Source organism: Typopeltis vanoorti, chromosome 20, assembly GCF_054136105.1.
Source record: "Typopeltis vanoorti isolate ZY-2024b chromosome 20, IOZ_Tvanoo_1.0, whole genome shotgun sequence".
In the NCBI taxonomy this organism is placed as follows: domain Eukaryota; kingdom Metazoa; phylum Arthropoda; class Arachnida; order Uropygi; family Thelyphonidae; genus Typopeltis; species Typopeltis vanoorti.
This window is the reverse complement of record NC_143568.1, coordinates 89,218,517-89,241,515: the sequence shown is the minus strand read 5'-3', so window position 1 is coordinate 89,241,515 and position 22,999 is coordinate 89,218,517. Positions and strand designations below refer to the sequence as shown.

At 37.6% G+C, this 22,999-nt stretch overlaps 1 protein-coding gene across 1 annotated transcript in view; it reads right to left on the bottom strand.

Annotated features, from left to right (window-relative positions):
• The window catches only part of LOC150095635 (dynein axonemal heavy chain 8-like), a 2,108,518-nt gene that overhangs the window by 346,835 nt on the left and 1,738,684 nt on the right, over positions 1 to 22,999 (bottom strand). The window contains exon 70 of the mRNA XM_090409931.1: positions 22,701 to 22,815. Coding sequence (XP_090266057.1) covers positions 22,701 to 22,815 — 115 coding nt within the window. The remainder of the gene's footprint in view (positions 1 to 22,700; positions 22,816 to 22,999) is intronic.

Genomic DNA, 22,999 nt, shown 5'->3' with positions numbered 1-22,999 from the left:
ATTGCAAATGATGCAGCAGCATTGTAACAAGTGTATAACACTTTATGGGGAATATGTAGAATAATGTGTAAGTTACATGGTTCTACCTCAATTCCTTCATGGTGATTATCACAACTTTTCAGCACATCCTCGTGTCTTTTTTTTTTCTCAGGAGATTGCAAATGATGCAGCAGCATTGTATAACACTTTGTGGAGAACATGTAGAATCATGTGTAAGTTACATGGTTCTACCTCAGTTCCTTCATGGTGATTATCAAAACTTTTCAGCATACCCTTGTGCATGGTTGTGGAAGAACATGTTAACAAGTAGCGATAGAGAGGTTATTGTTCTCCTATATTAAGGCTTCAATACGACCCATCATATCTGGATTACTGTGCACAGATCTGGATTCCTGGATTCTGTGGGGATGAAGAAATTGTGGAGAGGATCCAGAGGCAAGCAACAAAAATTATGGCAGATCTGTGTAATGCTCATTATGAGAACAGATTGATGGTCTGTAAGCTTAAAATTAGCTGATAGACAAAAGAGAGGAGATATGATAGAAGCAATTAAGTTATTAAAGGGCTTTACAGGATTGATACTGAAGATTTTTTTTTCAGTACATGACAAGAAGGGAGAGAACAAAGGGTCACCAGTGGAAGTTGTATAAGAGCATGGTTAGCAAGAGTGTTAGGACTAGGTTTCTTGCTTGGAGGATGAATGGGTTGCTAGAGGTGGTTTTGGATGCATCATCAATGAATGAGTTTAAGAAGTATGCTAGGTATTGTCTAAATGATTGCTAGTGTGTGAATAAATGGATTTCCCACAATGAGTCTTTTGACTCCATGGAGGTATCTCTATAAAAATAATAATATACATTTATTATCAATTGTTTGACTCAGTGGATTTCTGAATATCATCAATTTTGTCTTGTTAGAGTTTAGGGGTATGAAGTTTTTGGTGAGCTAGTAGGTGAACTGATTTATTATTATTATTATTATTATTATTCCTGATACCTCCAAGGAGTCCGAAGACTCATCGCGGGAGGACATCTTCAACTGTCTCTACACCTTACCTCTACTACGAATCAACTATCATGGTCCATGTTTGTTTTGGTTATGTTTGGATTATTATGGATAGATACTACAGCTGCATCATCTTCATATTGGAAGATCTTGCCTTTGAGAGGTAGCATGTTATTATTATTATTATCTAAAACCTCCAGGGAGTCAGGGACTCATTGAGGGAGGCTATAAATCACCCAAACCAGTTGTCATACTTTCTCTTAAATTCATTCACACTATATGCACTCACTATCCCACTCACTGTTCTGTGAGAAAAAACCCAGCTCTTTTCCCTTTCTTCACTGTGAACAAATAACTTCTATGGATGCCCCTGTGTTCTCTCCCCACTTTCCATATCATGAAAAATTTCATCAGATGATATCCTATAACACCCATTCAAAAGTATTTACAGACTTTTGTCGTATCACCCTTCTTTCTCCTGTTAACCAGAGTCTGTAATCCACATACTTGCAATTTGTCCTTATAATCTAAATCCCATAATACAGATATAATCTTTGTTACTCTTCTTTGCACCCTTTCCACAGTTTCTTTATCCCCTTTGAGATAACCCGGGAGACCAAATCTGTGCACAATAATCCAGGTGCGTTCTTATCAAGGACTTATAAAAAGGCCAAATGACTTAATTATCCATACATGTCAAGGTTCGCTTCAACATCACAATTATCTTCTGAGTTGTATTTGCAACTTTTGCTATGTGACCTTTGAACTTCAAATTCCTATCCACCAATATTACACCAAGAGCTCTTGCCTCATCAGTTTCTTGTAGCATAACACACTAATATAATATGCCACTGGAAATCTCATCATGCCAAAGTGCATCCCTTTATGCTTACTAACATTAAACTGATAGCCATTTTTGTTTGCCCCAATTTCCAGCCTATTCAAATCTTTTTGTAAGTGCTGAATATTAGTAGCATTCCTGATTGCCCTGCCTATCTTTGCATCATTGGCAAACAATTTCACATCTGTTAGATCCTCGATAATGTAATTAATGTATAGATTGAACAACAATGGCCCAAGGACTGAACCCTGAGTTACACCACTGGTCACTTTTTTTTTTTTTTTATTAATCTTTGTACTGGTTATGGGCAGTACTACCTTTACATCATGTCCAGACTTTATATATAGGCCTAAGCCTTTACAAGTGTTTTACCCTATGCCTGTTCTAGTTATCATTGAGTCATTCGCTGATGGCAATGCCATGCCACCAGCGTGCCCTGTAGGGCCCTCAAGGAAAGAACTTTTATATCCTTCTGCATAAGCCCAAGCTGTTTTAAGTCCATATAACTATCTGCGCTCCATATGCCATGTAAAGAGATGGTAGTGCTGATAAACCTCAAGGTTGCCCCATATTCCTCCTGCATTTTATTAACTAGATCTTGGTTATTTTTATAATAATTTACTTTATTATTATGGCTATAGGCTAGTGGGTGCCCTGTTCCCACCACCTGAGCATCAACAACCCAAATGTCACCATCTCTTTTAATCACCTTAAATATAAGTTATAAATATAAATATTAAGTATAAGTCTGGCTTACGCAAACCTGCAGAGGTCTTATAATGTGGTTCCACCGTGGTCACCCAACCTTTGTTCTTAAAGCAGTTGTTCAGAATGGAGACCACGGCATCATGCCTTCGCATGCGGACCCCATGGGTGTGGAAGCAATACTGGGCTATATGAGACAATGTCTCACTGTAGTGGCACCCAGCCTACAGTGAGTCGTCACTACTCCATCGAGCTGTGTTGGCTCGAGTGGGCAGGGCATTGATCCTCATCTCCTAATAAGGTCAATATACTCGAACGCAGGGAGAAGTCTGGTGCCATCCCTTACCCAATCATGCTGGGAAGGCACCAGATATGACTCTTTTAAAGAAGCACCATCTACAGAACAGTGCAGCAGAGATACCCACCTCTTGTGTTCTGCGAGTGCTGACTCAATTAGGGTACTCTGATAATGGGACCAGCCTTTAGCCCGCCTAAAGTCTTCTTGTATCAACGGGCTATAGAAAGCCTCTCTGCAGATAAGGGAAGAAGATAGTTCTAAATTCGTGATTCTGGACAGCCGCAGGCATGGGATCAACCATCTAAGTGATGGAACCCCGAGTCTACCATCCTTCACCCTTGCATGGAAATATGCAGCAGGGGGTGTCAGGCGGCAGTCGGAGCCATGATCTCATGGCTGAACGGATAGCTCTGTCCATTCAGGACAGTACCGAGATATATGTCGTACGAAGTACCAACTTGTGGTAAAAGCAAGGGTAGGAGATAGTGGGAAAGGAGAAACAGTCTTTGCTGGGGTTTGAGAGGAGCTTTCCTCACAGAAGCGATTCCAACTTCTAGGATAGAAGGGACAGAAGACCTATCCTTTAGGGTGAACATGATACCGAGATATCTCCACTCTTCCAGGATGGTCAAAACATGCAACGGCCTCCCATGCAGGGAAAACTCTATAGGCTTGACCTTAAGCATCTTGTCATGACCAGAGGGGGACAAGAGCTAAAATGCGGGACTTCTCTACATTAATAGAAAGGTCTTGAATAGAGAAAAAGTCAACTGCCTGGTTAACAAGTTCCTGCAAGCCTACCTTGGTAGAGGCTGATAACTAATAATTAAGGAATTGACAGCGTACGCTAGAAATATAAATTAAATAAACTTTAATATATATATATATACTTCCCGATATTTCGGAAAGTATCCAAAAAAAAAATTTTTTTTTTTTGCTGTTATGTAGTACTTGTGTGCACGTGTCTTTGTATTAAGTTCCCAAGAAGATGGCAACTTGACGTTTGCCGAAATATCGGAAAGTATATATTAAAGTTTATTTAATTTATATTTCTAGTGTACGCTGTCAATTCCTTAATTATTAGTTATCATGTTTAACCAGCGTATAAGCCTCTCAACAAGAAAAAACTTGGTAGAGGCTATGACAATAAGATCGTCCGCAAAGGCCAAATTTGGCAGATTCACATCCACTGTATACCAGTTTTTGATATGTGTTTCTCAACCATCCACTGATCTAAATCGAGAGTTTATATTCCAATCCCGTATTCTCCAGTTTATGCAACAGCCTTTCGTGGGTATTCCATCAAATACCTTAGAAAAATCCAACATTATCATATCCATTCTCTTTATCAAAATCATCTGTAACATTATAAAATATGTGCAAACTAAAACATGACCTTCTTTTAGTAAACCCATGCTGCTCTTTGCAGAGTAGCTTGCTTGCTCATTTCTGTATGTGAGTTCTTACTAACTTCTCTAAAATCTTCACTACTACTACACAAAATATACTGATAGGTGAGTAGATAGACACATCTATTTTTTCACTACCTTTGTACAATGGAACTATCATACATGCAGTATCATTCCCAGTGGCGTATTTAGGTATTTCCCACCACTAGGCCCCACCCCGATATTTAATGAACATGTTGATTTACATGCATGTATAACCTATTTATATCGTAAATTCATAATATAAATATAATTACAAAAATGAGGCCCTGGAAATTTCTGCTGCCTCTCAAAATTTGCCGCTCTAGGCCCGTGCCTATACCTAAATATGCCACTGATCATTCCTGAACTGAGGACCCAACATGTGAAAGGCCTAGCCAATTCAGCTGAACATTCCATTAGCAAATGTGCTGATATTTTATCTGTTCCTATAGACAAATTCTTATCCTGGTTATGCAAGAGCTCTTCAACCTCATTTTCATGAACCTCTAACTCTTCATCCAATATAACAGTAACACTGTGCACCTGGTTACATATATCTGGTTGATAAATGTTAGCAAAGTAAGTACTCATTAATTGAACAGTTCCAGTAGCTTCTGACACAAGAGTACTATCTGAATTAAATTAAATAAAGTTATTCTTCCAAATTCATTCTTTCTTTTGCTTGAGAATAATGATAAAATTCTTTTGGATTGCCTTTAGAGTGCATGGCCAATTTCTCTTCATACCCCAATTTAGCTTTCTGCACAATATTTGTTACTTTTCTGGCCTGAGCTTTATATATTTCATAGCTCCTCTCACTCTTATTCTCACAATAATCTTTCCACATTATCTTCTTCTTGGGGATCTCTTGTGCATATATATGTTGAATAGAATTGGGGAAAGAACTGCTCCATGTGGTACACACAGATAACATTACGGTTAACTGTCTACTATATGTTGACCTGAGACATTTGATTTATTATTATTATTAATATCCCAAGACCTCTATGGAGACAAAAGACTCATCTAGGAGGACCTTTGGCATACCCATAGCTCATCATAGAGAATTTAAGTGTGCCTTAAACACACTCAAATTCTCTGAAGACACCAAACTCTCAGGCAAGGCATTCCCATCATTCACAAATCTGCATGTATAAAAACCTGCTTCTCACACTACTGCTCACACTCTCCTTATACAGCTTCCAGAGATGACCTCTGATTCTCCTGTGATCTACCACCATTTCCTGTAAAATCACTCGAACATTGATACTATAACAACCCCTTATTAACGTATAGATCTCTATCATATCACCCATCTTCCTCCTATCCACTAGACTCTATAGATTGCATCTTCTCAACCTTTACTCATATCCGACATTCCAGAGATCAGAAACTAACTTAGTCAGTCACCTCTGGACCCTCTCCAATATCTATTTGCTCTTTTGAAACCTAGGTGATGAAATATGTTCACAGAAGTCCATGTGTGGCCTAATGAAAACCATATACAATGGAACAAAAATCTCCTTACTTCTAAAAGTCATTGTTGCATGCATCATTCCCAGAATTCTTTGTGTTGTTCTCACAAATTTAGCAATGTGTCGCCTAAATTTCAGATCCTTCACCTCCAACAATATATCCCCACCAACCAGAAATTCTAAAAATATGTCAAGGCAGATGTCAACTCCCTGGCACATTCCTTCAAAATATGTGGTGATATATCATTATTATTATTATTACCCTAAGACCTCATGGAGTCAAAGACTCATCTGGGAGGTCCTTTTATCACACACACACACACACACACACACACACACACACACACACACACACACACACACACACACACACACACACACATCTTATCATACCATGTCTTAAACACACTCAAACTCCTTGCAGACACAACACTCTCAGGCAAGGCATTCCAATCATTCACAACTCTGCTCAAAAGAAACCTGCCTCTCACTCCCCTACTCACACCCTCTTTATACAGTTTCCAGGGATGACCTCTGGTTCTCCCTTGATCTCCCACTATTCTCTGTAGAAATTCTCCACCATTTATCCTATAAAAACCCCTTACCAACTTCTAGGTCTCTATCATATCTCCCATCTTCCTCCTGCCCACCAGACTCTGCAAATTACATCTTCTCAATCATTCCTCATACTTGACATTCCAGAGGTCAGAAACTACCTTAGTCAGTTGCCTTTGAACCCTTTCCAACATCTCTTCATCCTTCTGAAAACCTGGTGACCAAATCTGGGCACAATAGTCCATGTGTGGCCTAATCAAAGCCTTATACAACGGAACAAGAATCTCCTACTTCTACACGTCAGTGTCCCATGCATCATTCCCACAAGCCTTTGTGTTGTCTTCACAATTTTGGCGATGTGTCCCCTAAATTTTTGATCCTTACCCACTATCACCCACAGATCTCTTATTTCCTCTACTTCTAACAATATATTCTCACCAAGCATAAATTCTGCATCCCATCTTTGTTTTCCAAATTTTAAAACCTTACATTTTGCAACATTGAACTCAAATCCCCATTTCCGTGCCCAATCACTCAATTTATTCAAGTCTTCTTGCAAGGCCAGGCCACATCATCTTCACTACTCATTATGGCTCGGCCCAACTTTGTATCATCTGCAAACGCCTGAATATCTCCATCCAAATCTTCGCCAATATCATTAATATACAAGTTAAACAGTAAGGCCCTAAAACAGATCCCTGAGGCACTCCACTAGTGACTTTCCTTTTCTTGGATATCACACCCCCCATACACAACTTGTTGATACCTATTAGATAGCCAGTCTCCAATCCAATGCACTAATCTAATATCCAACCCCATCTGCTCTAGTTTCACTGTCAACTTATCATGAGGTACTCTATCAAAAGCCTTTGCAAAATCCAAGTATATTACTGTGTATTCTTCTTCTCTGTCCAATGAAGCAGTCACTTTATTGTAATAAGTAAGTAGATTACTAAAACATGACCTCCCTTTAGCAAATCCATGCTGTCCATGAAAGATAATACCATTGTTGTCACCCCAACTCTTGATCCTAGTTCTCACAAGCTTCTCCAACAACTTAACCACAACACGTATGCACAGATAGGCCTATAATTTGATGCTTGAGTTCGATCACCTCCTTTATGAAGTGGTACAATCTTGCCCTCCTTCCACTCCTTAGGAACCTGACCAAGTGCAAGACTCGTATTAAAAAATATGTCAATGCAGGTGTCTACTCCCTGGCACATCCCTTCAGAATATGTGGTGATATATTATCAAGTCCCACAGCCTTATTAACATCTAGTTTACCCAACTTCTCATATACCTCTTGCTCATTTACAGTCAGTCTCTTCTCCCAATCATCTACTGCTCTCAATCTCTCCATTTAGTCACATTCACAAGATTGAAAGACCTTTATGAACTGCTCATTAAGTATCTCCACCACACATTCTGCAACACCTGTCAAGTCTCACAGTCTTATTAACATCAAGTTTGCTCAACTTCCAATACACCTCTAGCTCACTTACAGTCAGTCTCTCCCCCCCCCCATGATCAACTGCTCTTAATCTCTCCATGAAGTCACATTCATAAGAATGAAAGCCCTTTAAGAACTACTCATTAAGTATCTCCACTATATATCTTCCCCAGCAGTTGTCCTTATACCATTTTCTCCAATCAGTGTCATCCTTCCATACTCATTCCTTTTTTTTTTTTTTTTTTTGCTGGCTACATAGTGAAAGAACTCCCTAGGATTCTTTTTGGCTGAATTAGCTAACTGCTGCTCATACTTCACTTTTGATACCCTTAACAACTAAGTCACCCTCCTTATCTGGCCATTGTAATCTTCATGGAATTGGTTATTACCACTTTTCTTACTCTCTCCATAATGTCTTTTTTTATCTGTTATCACATGCTTGATCCCCTTATTCATATTTCAGACCTACCTCATTTAACCATCTAAACCTTGAAATATCTTTAGACAAGCTTCTGCTAGATACTTCTTGAATATTCCCCAAGCTGCCCTGATCTCTTTTCCAGCTAACTCCTCATTCCAAGCTAAACCTGGAGGCTGTCTCCTGAGCTTCTCATAATCACCAGCCTTGTAGTTCCACATATAACCTTTTTTCACAAAGGTGCATACACTGCTGGCAATCACCCAGATAATCATTTCATGGTCACTCTCACCAACTTGAGGATGATTTGACACCTCATTTATAATTACATCCTCTGGTGAGATGACTAAATCCCAGACCCTTAATCCTCATGTTCCCTCTATTACATACTGCCTGAGGTAGTTGCCCCTCAAAAACTCAAGAAACTCATTTTCTTTATTTCCAGATTCTATCTCCTCATCTCAGTCTATATTGGAATAATTAAAATGGCCCATAATGATCAACCTTATCTTATTTGCTTCAGTAATTTGATTATATATTTCATAGTTACTACCATGCACATTACTAGGTCTATAACAACATCCAACTAAGTATTTCATTCTATTAACCTCTATCTCACACCATACTGTCTCAAAACCACTGGCACTATTTCTCTCTTGCATCTCTACTTGTTTTGTATGGACATAATTCCTTCCTCATCATCAATAGCACTCCCCTCTCCATTTTTACCCTTTCTATCCAGATGAAACACATCATACCCTTCTATCTCTATTTCAGGATGTTGTCCTCCTCCAACCATGTCACACTTATTCCAACAGTTTTTGGGTGAACAGACTCAATTAATGCAATCATTTCATTTGCCTTGTTTCTTACACTTCTAGTATTTGTATACAAAGACAGCAGCTTATTCTTGGATCTATAGCTAGTTCCACTGATACCACTTATTTGACGTGATTTCTTCATGCTTAACTTGAGCCATTCCTTTTTCTTATTATTCATCATAGAACCTTCTTCAAATCCAACTGATTTCCTTTAATCCCAGGTCAGCACCTTTCCTTTTTTATCTACACATGCATTTGCATCCTCTTGGAACATCAAACTTTATCATGGTGTGTACCTCTGTCCACCCTGAGCCTCCCAGTTTCCTTGTCTGTCTTGTCACCTGTTCTCTCATTCTCTATATTCATGCCACTCACTTCTTCATTCAACTACCTCCTCAATCTCTCCTGTTCTTCCATATCAGTTACCACTTGATCAGATTCATTCTCTGCACTCACTTCTCTACTTTCCATCAGCAGTTTCTCAAAGCAATTCACACCAGAACCACTCAAATGCAGTCCATTGCTCCTATACACTTCACTTCATCGTTCAAACTCATTCCAGACATTAACAAACTGCATTGCTTTCTCCTCACAGATTTCTGCTAACATATCATTGATAATCCTTGCTTTCTGCCTCATTTCACCAAGTATGAGCAACAAACTTACTGCCTATTTAAGTGAAAAATAAAAGAGTAAAAATCTGACAAGTTTTGTTCGTCTTAAGATTTACATTATCAGGGGTAATAGTGTATAAAAGTTGAACCCAACAACCAAATTAAATAGTCAATTAAATGTCTTATTTAACTTCATAACTATTCATTAATTGAGAACCCGAATACAAAATGATACATTCATTACTGTGTGCTTGTTGGAACAATGCAACTTGATGTTACGTTCTGTGGCTCATGGGTGTTATATCCAAGGTACGAAGCAGTTAAATTTTTGATAAAGGCAGAACAGACTTGATGTAAAATCAAGCCTTGATTTTTATTGCATTGCGTAGGGATTCTAAGAATGGGAATAGAGTGACTGATGCAGAGGACATAGTGGAATTGTTCAATGAACACTTTATTGGAGTATTTCATCCTAGAGGAGTCAGTTTTAATGCTAGAGGGATAGGACTGGTACGAGGTCTGGAGGTACAGGAGGAGAGTGTGTTTCAGATACTGAGTACTCTGGATGTCAGTAAAGCTGTGGGACTGGATGGTATTTCGCCACGAGTTTTGAGAGAATGTGCTAGGGAATTGACAATACCTTTAACGTGGCTTTTCAATGAAAGTCTGGCTTTGGCAAAGGTGCCCAGGGAATGGAAGGAAGGTAAGATAGTGCCATTGCATAAGGGTGGTAACAGACTGGAAGTGTCTAATTATAGGCCAGTCTGTGTGTCATCAGTAGTTGTTAAGATCTTGGAGAAAGTAGTGAGGGACCGTGTACAGCATTGCGCAGATGAGGGTAATGTTATCTGTGAGAATCAACATGGATTTGTGAAAGGACGCTCTTGTTTTAGCAATATGCTAGCCTTTTATAATAAAGTTACAAGAGCATTAGATGAGGGAAAGGCATATACTGCAATTTTCTTAGACTTGGCGAAGGCATTTGACAGGGTGCCACATGATAAGCTGATATTTAAGTTGCAGCACATGGGTCTGGATGTCAGATTGGTCAACTGGATTCAGGATTGGCTGTCTGATAGGTATCAGAGAGTTGTGTATGGTGGAGCAGTTTCCAGGAGGCAGAGGGTTACAAGTGGGGTCCCACAGGGCTCAGTACTAGGACCTATATTGTTTAACCTTTATATCAATGACATAGCCAGTGGATTGCAGGGGGATATTCAGTTGTTTGCGGATGATGCGAAGCTTGGAAGGATTATTAGTAATAGTGCAGATGTGGTAGCCCTGCAAGAGGATTTAAATAAGCTAGATAGATGGGCAAATGAATGGGGATTTCAGTTTAATGCAGCAAAATGTAAGGTCTTGAGGTTTGGGAAACATCGATGGGATGCTGCATACTCTATGGGAGGAGTTATACTGGAGGAAGTAGGGGAGACAAGAGATCTGGGGTTGATGATTGATAGAAACCTGAAGTTTAGGGGACATATTGCAAAGGTGGTGAAGGTAACACAGAGGATTGCTGCTATTATGAGAAGGACACTGACCTGCAGAGATAAGAGGGTTATCATTCCGTTGTATAAGTCTCTGATCAGACCACACTTGGACTATTGTTCTCAGATTTGGTCCCCAGGATTTGAAGGGGATAAATTAACTGTGGAAAGGATACAAAGACGGATGACAAAGATGGTTTCAGGACTGTACAAGGATAGTTATGAGGATCGGCTGAGAGAATGTGGACTGCAGAGTTTGGTGGATAGAAGAAGGAGAGGTGATATGATTGAGACTTTTAAACTGTTGAGAGGTGGTTACAGGGTTGACACTGGGGAGTTCTTTCGCTTGGTTGATCAGCGGGAAGGAGTGATGACAAGAGGCCATCCCTGGAAGTTACGAAAGGAAACTGTGAGCAAGAGGGTAAGGAGTGGTTTCTTTGTGTGGAGGGTGGTTGAGCCGTGGAATGCATTGCCTGATGGAGTGGTGGGAGTGAGAACGGTCAGTGGGTTTAAGGAGTGGTATGATAAACTTTGTGTTTCTCAGGGGGGGACTTCCCCTCGATGAGTCTTGACAGACTTTATGTCTTAGAAAGGACCTCCCTCGATGAGTCTTTTGACTCCTTGGAGGCCTGAATAATAATAATAATAATAATAATAATAATAATAATAATAATAATAGTGGTCGTGTGGAATGCTAAAATTGGCTACATTGCTCTGCAAGTACAACATAAAAGTGACTTTTCTGCCTTTACAAAAAAATATCAAGATTCCTACATCCACAAAAACCTCTGCATCATCCCATGAAAAAACAGGCGTTTATAAGATTTACTGTTCTTGTGGCATCTGTTATGTAGGCCAGATGGGAAGGTCAGGAGAGATCTGTATGGCTGAACATATAAAAGATGTCGAAAAAAGAAGGGAACACAAATCATGCTTAGCATTCCACACTACTGGTCATCAAGTACTTTGGCAACAGACAAATGTATGTTGATAAGAATTGTTTCACAAGAAAATTTAAAGAAGCTGCAAAAATGCTTAGAATCACTACACAATGCAATAAAAATCAAGGCTTGATTTTACATCAAGTCTGGTCTGCCTTTATCAACAATTTAACTGCCTTGTACCTCGGATATAACACTCATGAGCTACAGAATGTGACAAGTAGCATTATTCCAACAAGCATACAGTAACGAACGTATCATTTTGTATTCGGGTTCTCAATTAATGAACAGTTATGAAGTTAAATAAGACATCTAATTGACTATTTAATTTGTTAATAAATTTCATTTAATCCTTTATCCAAGTGTGAGCAAACAAAGTTAGCACCTGAAAATATCTTCAGGACTGAGGCAAGGTGGTTCATCTGTTGGCAACTTGTAGCAAAGGTGGACATTTGCTCAACAAAGGTTGACCGGTTTCAACCTTTATTGAGGTCTCAACAGTGGGAGGCACACCCAGAAGTAGTGACACTAAGGCAGAAGCAATGGAGAGGTCATATTTACCTATATGAGTTGCCAACCGGTGTACCACTTTATTATTAAATTACTCTGCATTTAGAGAAAGATGTTGGAAGTTAATTTTGCACTTGGTTAGCCTATAATAAATTTAGTTTAATCCTTTATCCAAGTATGAGCAAACAAAGTTTGTGCCTGAAAATATCTTCAGGACTGAGGCAAGGTGGTGCATCTGTTGGCAACTCGTAGTAAAATTGGACCAAGCTCTCATCACTCCTTGTCTCAGTATCTCCCATAATCCAAAGCACATCTCCTTGCAGACATGTATAACGCTATGCATTAAGGGAAGGGCCACTACCCAGACCGGTTTCAACCTTTATTGTGGTCTCGTCAGTGGGAGGCAGACCCAGAAGTGGTGACACTAAACCAGAAGCAGTGGAGAGGTCATATTTACCTATACGAGTTGCCAACCAGTGTACACCTTACTATTAAATGCTACGAGCTGCCCACAGATGCACTGCCTTGCCTCAGTCCTGAAGATATTTTCAGGTGCAAACTTTGTTTGCTCACACTTGGATAAAGGATTAAACTAAATTTATTATAGTCTAACCAAGTGCAAAGTAAACTTCCAACATCTTTCTCTAAATCCAGAGTAATTTAATAATGAGGTGGTACACTGGTTGGCAACTCATATAGGTGAATATGACCTCTCCATTGCTTCTGCTTTAGTGTCACCACTTCTGGGTCTGCCTCCCACTGACGAGACCACAATAAAGGTCGAAACCGGTTTGGGTAGTGGCCCTTCCCTTAATGCATAGCATTATACATGTCTGCAAGGAGATGTGCTTTGGATTATGGGAGATACTGAGACAAGGAGTGATGAGAGCTTGGTCCAACTTTGCTATGAATTGCCAACAGATGCACCACCTTGTCTCAGTTCCTGAAGATATTTTCAGGCACAAACTTTGTTTGCTCACACTTGGATAAAGGATTAAACTAAATTTATTATAGTCTAACCAAGTGCAAAATAAACTTCCAACTATTTAATCTGGTTGTTGTGTTCAACTTTTATACACTGTTATCACTGATGATGTAAGTCTTATGATAAAATAAACTTGCCGGGTTTTTTACTCTTTTATTTTTTATTGTTTAATAAACATGTGGTCTCAATACTGAAAACTATCTCCAAAACTTACTGCCTTTCACATCATACTATTCTCTTTTATATGTCTCAATAAACTGCTGTTATCCAATGTGATGTGTTCTTTGTTCGCATTAAAGTCATTTGTAACTGGTTACAGGAAAATTCATCGAAAAGCAAATTCATTGAAAGGCAATTCATCGAATGAACAATTCATCGAAAGACAATTTGTCGAAAATGCAATTCATCGAAAAACAATTCACCGAAAATTTAAATTTTCGATAATGTTATGGTAAAAGTAATCCATTTAGAACAAAAACTGAACCATGCAGACAGCTTCTTGTACCAATAACTTCTGCTAAGTAATTTAAGTCAGAGAGTTTTTGTAATACATTACATAATTTGGACACATTATTACTTTGTCGCCCCGAATATAGCTGAACTGAAAACTGAAACGGTTCGACATTTTCTTGTAAAAGTTTCAAATAGCGAATCTAAGTAAAATTCATCCCATAATAATTGCTGTATTGAAGTCGCATATTACTATTAGCAACAATAATAATAATGAACCCCACATAGTTCAGTCGGTAAAAACGAAGCCATTTAGTAGAAAGACCTGAGTAGTTGGAACCCATTTACGCATCATTTTTATCAGTCCTGTTCTGCTAAAGGTAAGTTAGCAGGCATAATATAGATACGGCTGGGCTTTTCTTCCAGAAACAGGCAAATCAGTCTCATGAGCAGACTTGAAACAGTTATCGGACAAGAAAGACTATAAGAACCATATTGTTCTATAATTTTTCCCTATGAAAGTAGCATTGTAATCTCTTTATTTACGGTTCAGGTTTTGTTCCAAATGGAGCAATTTTCTCATAACATTTTCAAACATTTTAAATTTTCGATGAACTGTTTTTTCGATGAATTGCATTTGTGACGAATTGTCATTTGATGAATAGCCTTTTCAATGACCTCTCCAGATACCTTTGTAACTATTATAACTACCAGCTCTTTTGCTCACTTACTTCTCATATCTAATGCCTTAATCACTGTACTCATTCTAGAAGAGGTATGAAAGATATTGTTAAGCACACCTTTAATAAGTAAATCTCCCCATACATTACCATTCATGCCTCTTTTGTTACTTCTTTTATAGCAACATTATTTGTTTTCCTCATTTTCACTCTTCCATACATATCTCGAATTCTCTTAACTTCATTCCGCATGCATTTCATCTTTTGCCTCATCTTAACCAACTCTACTTTTGGATTTTCCGTCACATTTTCACTGTCATTCATTCTTTCAAATTTTCGAACCTTTGAACCTTGCATCACACTTTTACTCTCATTTCATCTCTCAATTTTGCAAGCCATACATGCTTGTTTGCAGTCAATGCTGCTCGCCACCTTATCTTTAAATGCACTTTGTTAAGTTCTGCGACATTCTCATCATTTTCATCTTTCTTACTGTAGATTGTAAATTTCTTAGATTGCTTAGACTGCCACATTCTTATCACTTTCATTTTTTTTACTGTAGATTGTAAATTTCTTAGATTGCTCGTTCTCTTTTTCAAAACTTTTGTAACATTTTTTTGCTGCTCTTTTACATTATCCTTTTTTATCAGACGAGCAATCAGCCTCCTTGTGGCATTCTCGCTACTGACTCTTTCAGTTATCAACATATTAACACTCATCAAGTCTTCATATAACTCACACTGTGCATAAACCCTCCTTTCATTCACATTAAATATTCACAATTTATCTATATAATCAAAGGAGTATATGCTGTGCAACCACAGAAGCAAGAGCCATTGCTGGCAGTTTGCTAAGAAGAGTCAATTCAACATGAATTGACTCTTCTTAGAGTCCTCATTACTTCCAATTGATGAGAGGGATCATGTAGTATTGACTTTGGGGTTGCAAAATTTGTGGATTTCTCTCTTAAGAAGGGGTATATATGGAACTACAGGTTAGGTAATTACAACAAGCTTTGGAGTCAACTTACTGCCGTCCCATGGCAGAACATATTGCAGGGGAAAGATGTTAGCCGTGCATGGGATATAATTAGCAGGTGTCTGAGGAAGGCAATATTAGAATGTATTCCCATGGTCAGGAAGACAAACAAGGTAGGCATTAGATGGATGAGTAGTAGTATCAGGCTTGATCTACAAAAAAAAAAAAAAGAAAAAAAAAGAAAATGTTATGGATAATTTACAAGGAGAAAGGCGATCAGTATACCCATGAGCTGTACAAGGCTCAAGCCAGGAAGGTTACCAGCATAGTAAGAAAAGCTAAATCAGATTATGAGACGACTTTAGCCAAGGAGATCAAGGGTAAAGAGTTCTGCTATGTGGCAAGTAAAAGGAAGAAGTGGGCGCTGATGGTATTGAGGTGACCAATTCGATTCAGATGTAATAGTAGAGTTGCTGAGTGATCCATTTTCAAAAGTCTATCACCCAAGTCAGGATATCTCTGTACTTGTAGCAATGTGAGAACTGAAGTTAATAATTCAGTGGTGTTGCGTGAAGTTAATAAATCAGCTTGGGTGTTGCGTGAATGTACAAAGGAAATCTCAACGCCTCTTACTTGGTTATTTAACTTAAGTTTGATCTCTGGTGTGGTCCCTAAGTAGTGGAAGGAAGGCAAAGTGGTTCCTTTGCATAAAGATGGCTCTAAGACTGCAGTAGTTAATTACAGACCAATCACATATCTTGGGAGTGGTGGTAAAAGTGTTGGAAAAGTTGGTTATGGACAGAATTCAAGAATGGGTGGAAAAGAATATGATACTCTATAGGGACCAACATGGTTTTGTTAAAGGTCGATCCTGCCTTAGCAATTTATTAACTTTTTACAATAGAATGAGATCTGAGTTGGACAAGGGGAATGGCTACACAGTGATATTTCTGGATTTTGCTAAGGCTTTTAACAGGATACCACATGGAATACTGTTGTGCAAATTAGAGCAGATGGGGATACTAAACTGGTGATATGGATAATAGAATGGCTCATAGAGAGATACCATAAATTAATGTATGGAAGAGCAGAGTCCATGATGAGGTAGGTGACCAGTGGTGTGCTTCAGGGCTCTGTGCTTGGACCATTATTGTTTAATTTGTAAATAAATGATATAGGAAATGGCTTGAAGGGAGATATTCAGTTGTTGCTGATGAAGCAGAGTTGGGTAGTGCAATAAAAAATCAAGCTGATGTTGAGAGTCTGCAGGATGATTTAAATAAGCTAGCAAAATGGGCAAACAGTAATGGATGGCAGTTCAATGTGAAAAAGTGTCAAGTTATGCATTTTGAGATTAAAATATTACAGTTGTGTAACACATTGATGGAACGGTACTCCCAGAGATTGATGAGTCTAGGAACTTAAGGGTGTTAGTGGATAGGGAGATGAAGTTCAGAGGGCACATTGCTAAGATGTCCAAGATTGCACATATGATTACTTATTATTCCCCTTTATAAGGCATTGATACTTCGACATTTGGATGATTATGCTCAAGTCTGGTCACCTGGATTCCTTAGAGGTGAAGAGGTTGTGGAGAGGGTTCAGAGGAGAGTGACTAAGTTGCTGCATGATGTAAAAAATGCTCACTACACTGATAGATTGAGTGCTTGTGGATTGCAGAGGTTGGTTGATAGGCGGAGAAGAGGGGGATATGATAGAAACATTTAAATTACTAAAAGGTTTTTATAAGAATGATGCAGGGGAAATGTTTCAGCTGTGTGATAGTGATGGAAGAAGAAGAGGTCATCCCTGGAAATTAAGGAAATGTGTGGTTAACAAGGGTGTGAGAACTAGATTTTTCGCTTGGAGGGTGGTGAATGAGTGGAATGCATTGCCTAACTCAGTTGTGAGTTCTTCGTCTGTAAATGAATTGAAGAAGAGGTATGATAGATACTATTTTGATAGTTTGGGTCTCCTGCGATGAGTCTACTGTGTCTATGGAGATACCATAATAATAATAACAATAATAATAAACACTCATCCCACGAAACACACTGATCGCCCTGTTATTGGAATGGATTTGCCCTCTTCTGGCATGCGCAGAAGTGCTGAGGGGGGTCTTGCATCTGTGATCGCCCAGTAGCACACATCACATTTCACAAAATGACTGAAATCGAAATTGATTTCCTGCATGGACAAAGCTGCCACCATCTTTCCTTCGCTAGTTACTATACTAAGCTCTAATTTGTAATGAATTTGTATATAAACTTAAACAAAAAATCCCACACACTGCAAGCACACAACCTTTACATCAACTCTTACTCATGCACCCACTTATATACTATTAATTATTTCAAAAAATTTATCTGAAACTGTAGCTCTCTTTTCACACTGCTACTTATTTTGCAACACTTGTTTTCTGTTTGGAAGGTAATTTCTAAGAAACATTTGCAGAGGCCAACTATTCCAACATATCTTAGCTTTTCTAATAAATTTTTATGTATGAGTGTGTCAAATGCTTTAGTCAAGCTGATAAAGCCTATCATGACAATTCTGTTTTTATCTAAGGCAGCATTAATTAAATCTGTAAAATCTTCCAAGAAAGCCATACTGTGTTTAGGGTATGATATGAAGGTTTTCTGCATATGTTGGAAGTTTGCTAAGCATAATCGATTCCATAATTTGATTAATAATTGGTAGTGTTGCCATAGATATGCAATTATTGATTGAATTTCTTTTTCCAAGTTTGTATATAGATGTGATTATGGTAGGCTTTATTATAGTGGATATTTGTCCAGTTTTAAATATTTTATTTATTAATTTTAGTAAGATTGAGCCTAAGCTAGCTGCATGTTGCTTAATGTCTTTAGGTCCGATACCATCTATTCCTGAGTCTTTGTTTGGTTTAGTTTTGTGGATTACAGAGAAGTTGTGCTTCTCTTTTGGTTGGAGACCCCAATGTCTGTTTTGCTTGTAGTCCAAATGGAGGATCATATTTTTTGTGTGGAGGGATCTTTTTTTATAGTTCTTGGGTGGTGTCTACAAAGTATTTGTTAAATTCATTGGAAGTTGTTGGAAAGATTTGGTATTTTTCATGTTTTATGGTTTCAAAGGCAGTGGTATTAGAAGCACAGTCTAACATCTCGCTAACCACATGCCAGATTTTTTTCATGCCATTTGGTGCAGAGGTTAATTTGACTGTGTATTTGCATTTCTTACCTATGTCATTATGTTATATTCAGATTTTAAAGCTGTATTATTTGGATATCATTTTAATTCTTTCCATGGAATAGACTTTCTATATATATCTAGGATAATATTCTGTTATCCAAGGATTTTGGCTTGCTTTTGAGTGAATTCCGATTTTCTATATAGCTTTCTTATATATTTCCTCCATAGTTAGTTTAGTTTTGTTGTTGTAAAAAATATCCATTGAATCTGGTGAGGGCATGTGTTTTAGTCAATTTTTCTTATTTCATGGTTGACTATTTCTTCATATATTATTGATTTGTGTTGTTTCAGATGTGGAGCATTGCAAGGATGCTGTCTTGATGTGCAGGTTAAGAACCATTAAGTAATGGTCTGCTACTTTGCATTTTATGATTGCTGCTGTATAACTATTTGGTGTGCCAGAATATTTATATGATTGATGCAAATAAGCTGTGATACTATTTCTAACTATTTCTTCTCTAGAGCAGCGCTTCCCAAACTGTGGGCCGCGGCCCCCTTGGGGCCTTCGGTTTTGTTGAGGGGGGGCTGTGAAATAATGAAAATAAATGTAACATGTTTTAAGACTAAGTAGATTTTTTTTATTTTAAAAGAAACGTATTTAACTTTTATTATTTATTATTTCTTTTTTGTTATTTTTTATATTTTAATGGAAAAATTCACACATTGGTGTTGGTTCCCAAATTTTGCTTCCTGTGTATTTTGGCGCTTAATGAATATTAGTAAATATTGCATATTCATATGTTTCATTTCAAAGCAGTGGTTAATTGTATTTACTTCAAATGCTCTCAGGGAAGCTCCAAATCTTCCTGTCCCTTTCATCACGCGTTCGTATTCAGGGACTATTGATATTGACTTTATATACATATCAAAACTCGTTTTATATTATCACTGTCATCCGAGTTAGTTTTCTGTTACCAATAAAAGTTTCGCATATACTTCACACATGAAAAAAAGCTTAAGCAGGTTTATGTAGGGAGACAGTAACTCGCTTGCACTGGTAAACAACATGCCCTCCCTAGCAGCAGAGGCAATAAAACAAGTACTTTTATTATGCCAGTGAATAAAGTATGAGGAGTCTGTGTAATATATTTCTCAACAAATAGTGGAATTAGAGACAACTGGGATAAAAATACATAATTAATGAATCACATGTCCCCCTCATACAGAAACTATGCTGTATAGACTGAAACAAAACCATATGTTGCATGGGCAAACACAGAGTCTAACTAAAAACTATTGTTATTAATTAGATGTGTGTGAGCTCGATTTCCCAAGGCAGCAATAAAATTCAACCGAACGTGTTAAAATTCGTAAAAGTGTTAAAACTAAGTACTATATATATATATATATATATAATGAATGTTATGGCAGTTTCACATATGGAATTCGGTTAAAGAGAGAGTTAGCATTTCAACTCAATTGGCAGCTATGCGTTTATCTTTCGGTTGCGCGATCTTTTGTTAATACCGCATGAATCATATGCACGTTTTAATAACCTGCCTTTGGTGTCTGTTTCGCGTTAGGCTTAATTACCGTAAAGGGAGAAAAGTCACAAAAGAGAAAAATGTTCCTGCTCCGGGGATTCCCTTATTTAGGTAATATTCACTAATTTCATGTTATCAGTCTGTGGTGTGCCAGTATCGGTAAGTGGTGATATTATTTGATCTATTCTACTTTAAAAAATTTAACCCTGAGATGGATAAGTGGCTGATAAAAAAAAAATCCCGCGAACAATCAGAAGCAGAAACAGACTCAAAAAAAAAAAGAACAGTATTTCATATTTTACCAGAACAGCCTGCATCATCTTGAGAACCAAACGGTAAGAGGCAAAAAATGTAATATATGCATTTGATTTTTGCAATCGCTGTGTATGTTTTGTATTGAATATAAATACAATAAATATTATAATAATATATCTCTCTATTACGATTTTTTTCGAGGGGGGCCGTGAAATATTTTAATTTTTGCAAAGGGGGCTCTGACATCCAGAAGTTTGGGAAGCATTGCTCTAGAGTATACAGGGTGTTCGGGATAAATTTGACAGTTTCGTAAGGAAAAAGAAAATCTTCTTTGTATCTATTAAATTTAATGAATTGACAAAAAAACATTACAGGCAGAGTTAATTACAATACTATCAACAAGATTTACTCAAAATAACCACCAATTAGCATCGATCACAGCTTCAATTCTGCTTCGGAACCTCGAACAAGCTGATGCTACAGTCTCCCTGGGAAGGGCCGCAAAAACTGTTTTAATTTTATCCATTAACTGGGCTTTTGTATTACTGGAAGTGCGATTGGTGTCTTTTTCAACTGCGCCCCATACAAAATAATCCATGGGGTTAAGGTCTGGGGAGTTTGGAGGCCAAACATTTGGACTGGTGAAGTCGTAGAAATTTTCAGACAACCATTTTTGACTTTTCCCAGAGGTGTGGCAAGGGGCCGAATCCTGCTGCCATACATACGGCCTACCATTGGCTACCCTTGTTATCCAGGGCTTGACTACAGTTAGCAACTCCACGAACAAAGCCCGAATTCCAATGCCAGGGTTCTTCAACACCTGTTCCTGCAGATTTGCGAGGAATTCTGCTGTACGAACGCAATCAGATCGTCTGCTAGGGATCTTTCTTCTTGCTACATCCTCGTAGTCACCATTGCAAGTCTCTAGTTCATGCCTGATTGTTTTTACTGTATTCAGGGAGCATTGGGCAGCAGTCGTAATATCCTTATTTTGATGGCGGGCACGAATCATCATGATACAAGTTATTCTCTTCCATGATTCAGGTGGGTTCCAGCTATCCATCCTTTCTGACATCTTCTATATGAATGAAGAAGGGTCCAAACTTTTAAATGAAGAGAAGTGTGTGTTAATACATGTAACTTACGGAAAAATATAATTAATTATAAATATGTCAAATTTATCCCGAACACCCTGTATATATTATAATTTGTATGTGGTGTGGTATTGTTATGATTTGCATTTGCAATTATGTATATACAATTGATTATCGTTAGGTATTTAGTTAAGCATATTTCTTGGCATGAAAGCCAACAACTTAGTTCATGCAGAATTTTATCATATTTAAGTATCCTATAAACAGCATTTAGTATTAAGTGGTTCTGTTGATTGGCAGCATTAGTTATTTTGATACAAACGTTTTCAGCATGCTCACACTTATAGATAGTTTCCTTTTCTATTAATTTGTTTGGTAAATATTAATATTCCCCCACTTCTTTTTTGTTTGTCAGTGGTATCTGTGTTGTTAAAAGCTTGGAATTTGGTAGGCAGTTGCTTCATTGTTAGTAAGGGATACTTCCATTAGGACCAATGTATCAATAACACCAATATTGGCTGATATTACAAGCTTATCCTTTTGAAAGGCCAGCACATTTTCTACATGTTATATGATTTCCATCAGACAATAGATCCTTCAGGCATTTGTCACACTTCATGCCTCACCTTACTTCCTTTGAGCAGCATGACTGTAAAAAATGGTGATGTCCTTTGTTTTTTCTCTCATTGTTGACCACAGTCCACTCTGAGTACAGCTCTCAGCACACAAAATTTGGATATTACTTATCCGATTTTGATGTATTATACATTACTGTCTTTTGTGTAACAATTAGAATTATCTTGCAATACTTTCAGATTAAAAACAGGAGTTAAAACCACTTTAAAACTTTTAAAATGATAGCATCAATAATAACATGGGCACACTTGCATGCCTACACAGCACCCTCTGGTGTGAGATAATAATACTAATAATATTAACAATAATAATAATAATAATAATAATAATAATAATAATAATAATAATACTAACCTTTGCATTGATATATCAAAAATTCCAAGAAACTGAGTCAAGGATGTTTGATACATTTCATTAACCATACTCATATCACAAATGAGGAAATATAAAATGCTACCTCTTATTGCCACTACAAAGAAAGAAAAATATGAACACTATTAATTAGGATACTGCTTGTTTTACTTCTTTTATTTTGAGTTCAAAGACTAATTATAGATGGTATACTTTAACTAACATACTGCCTGTTCATTTATACTTATCTTTAAATTAATTTTTTCTACAATGCACTCATCACTCCCTTTACAATCACTTTC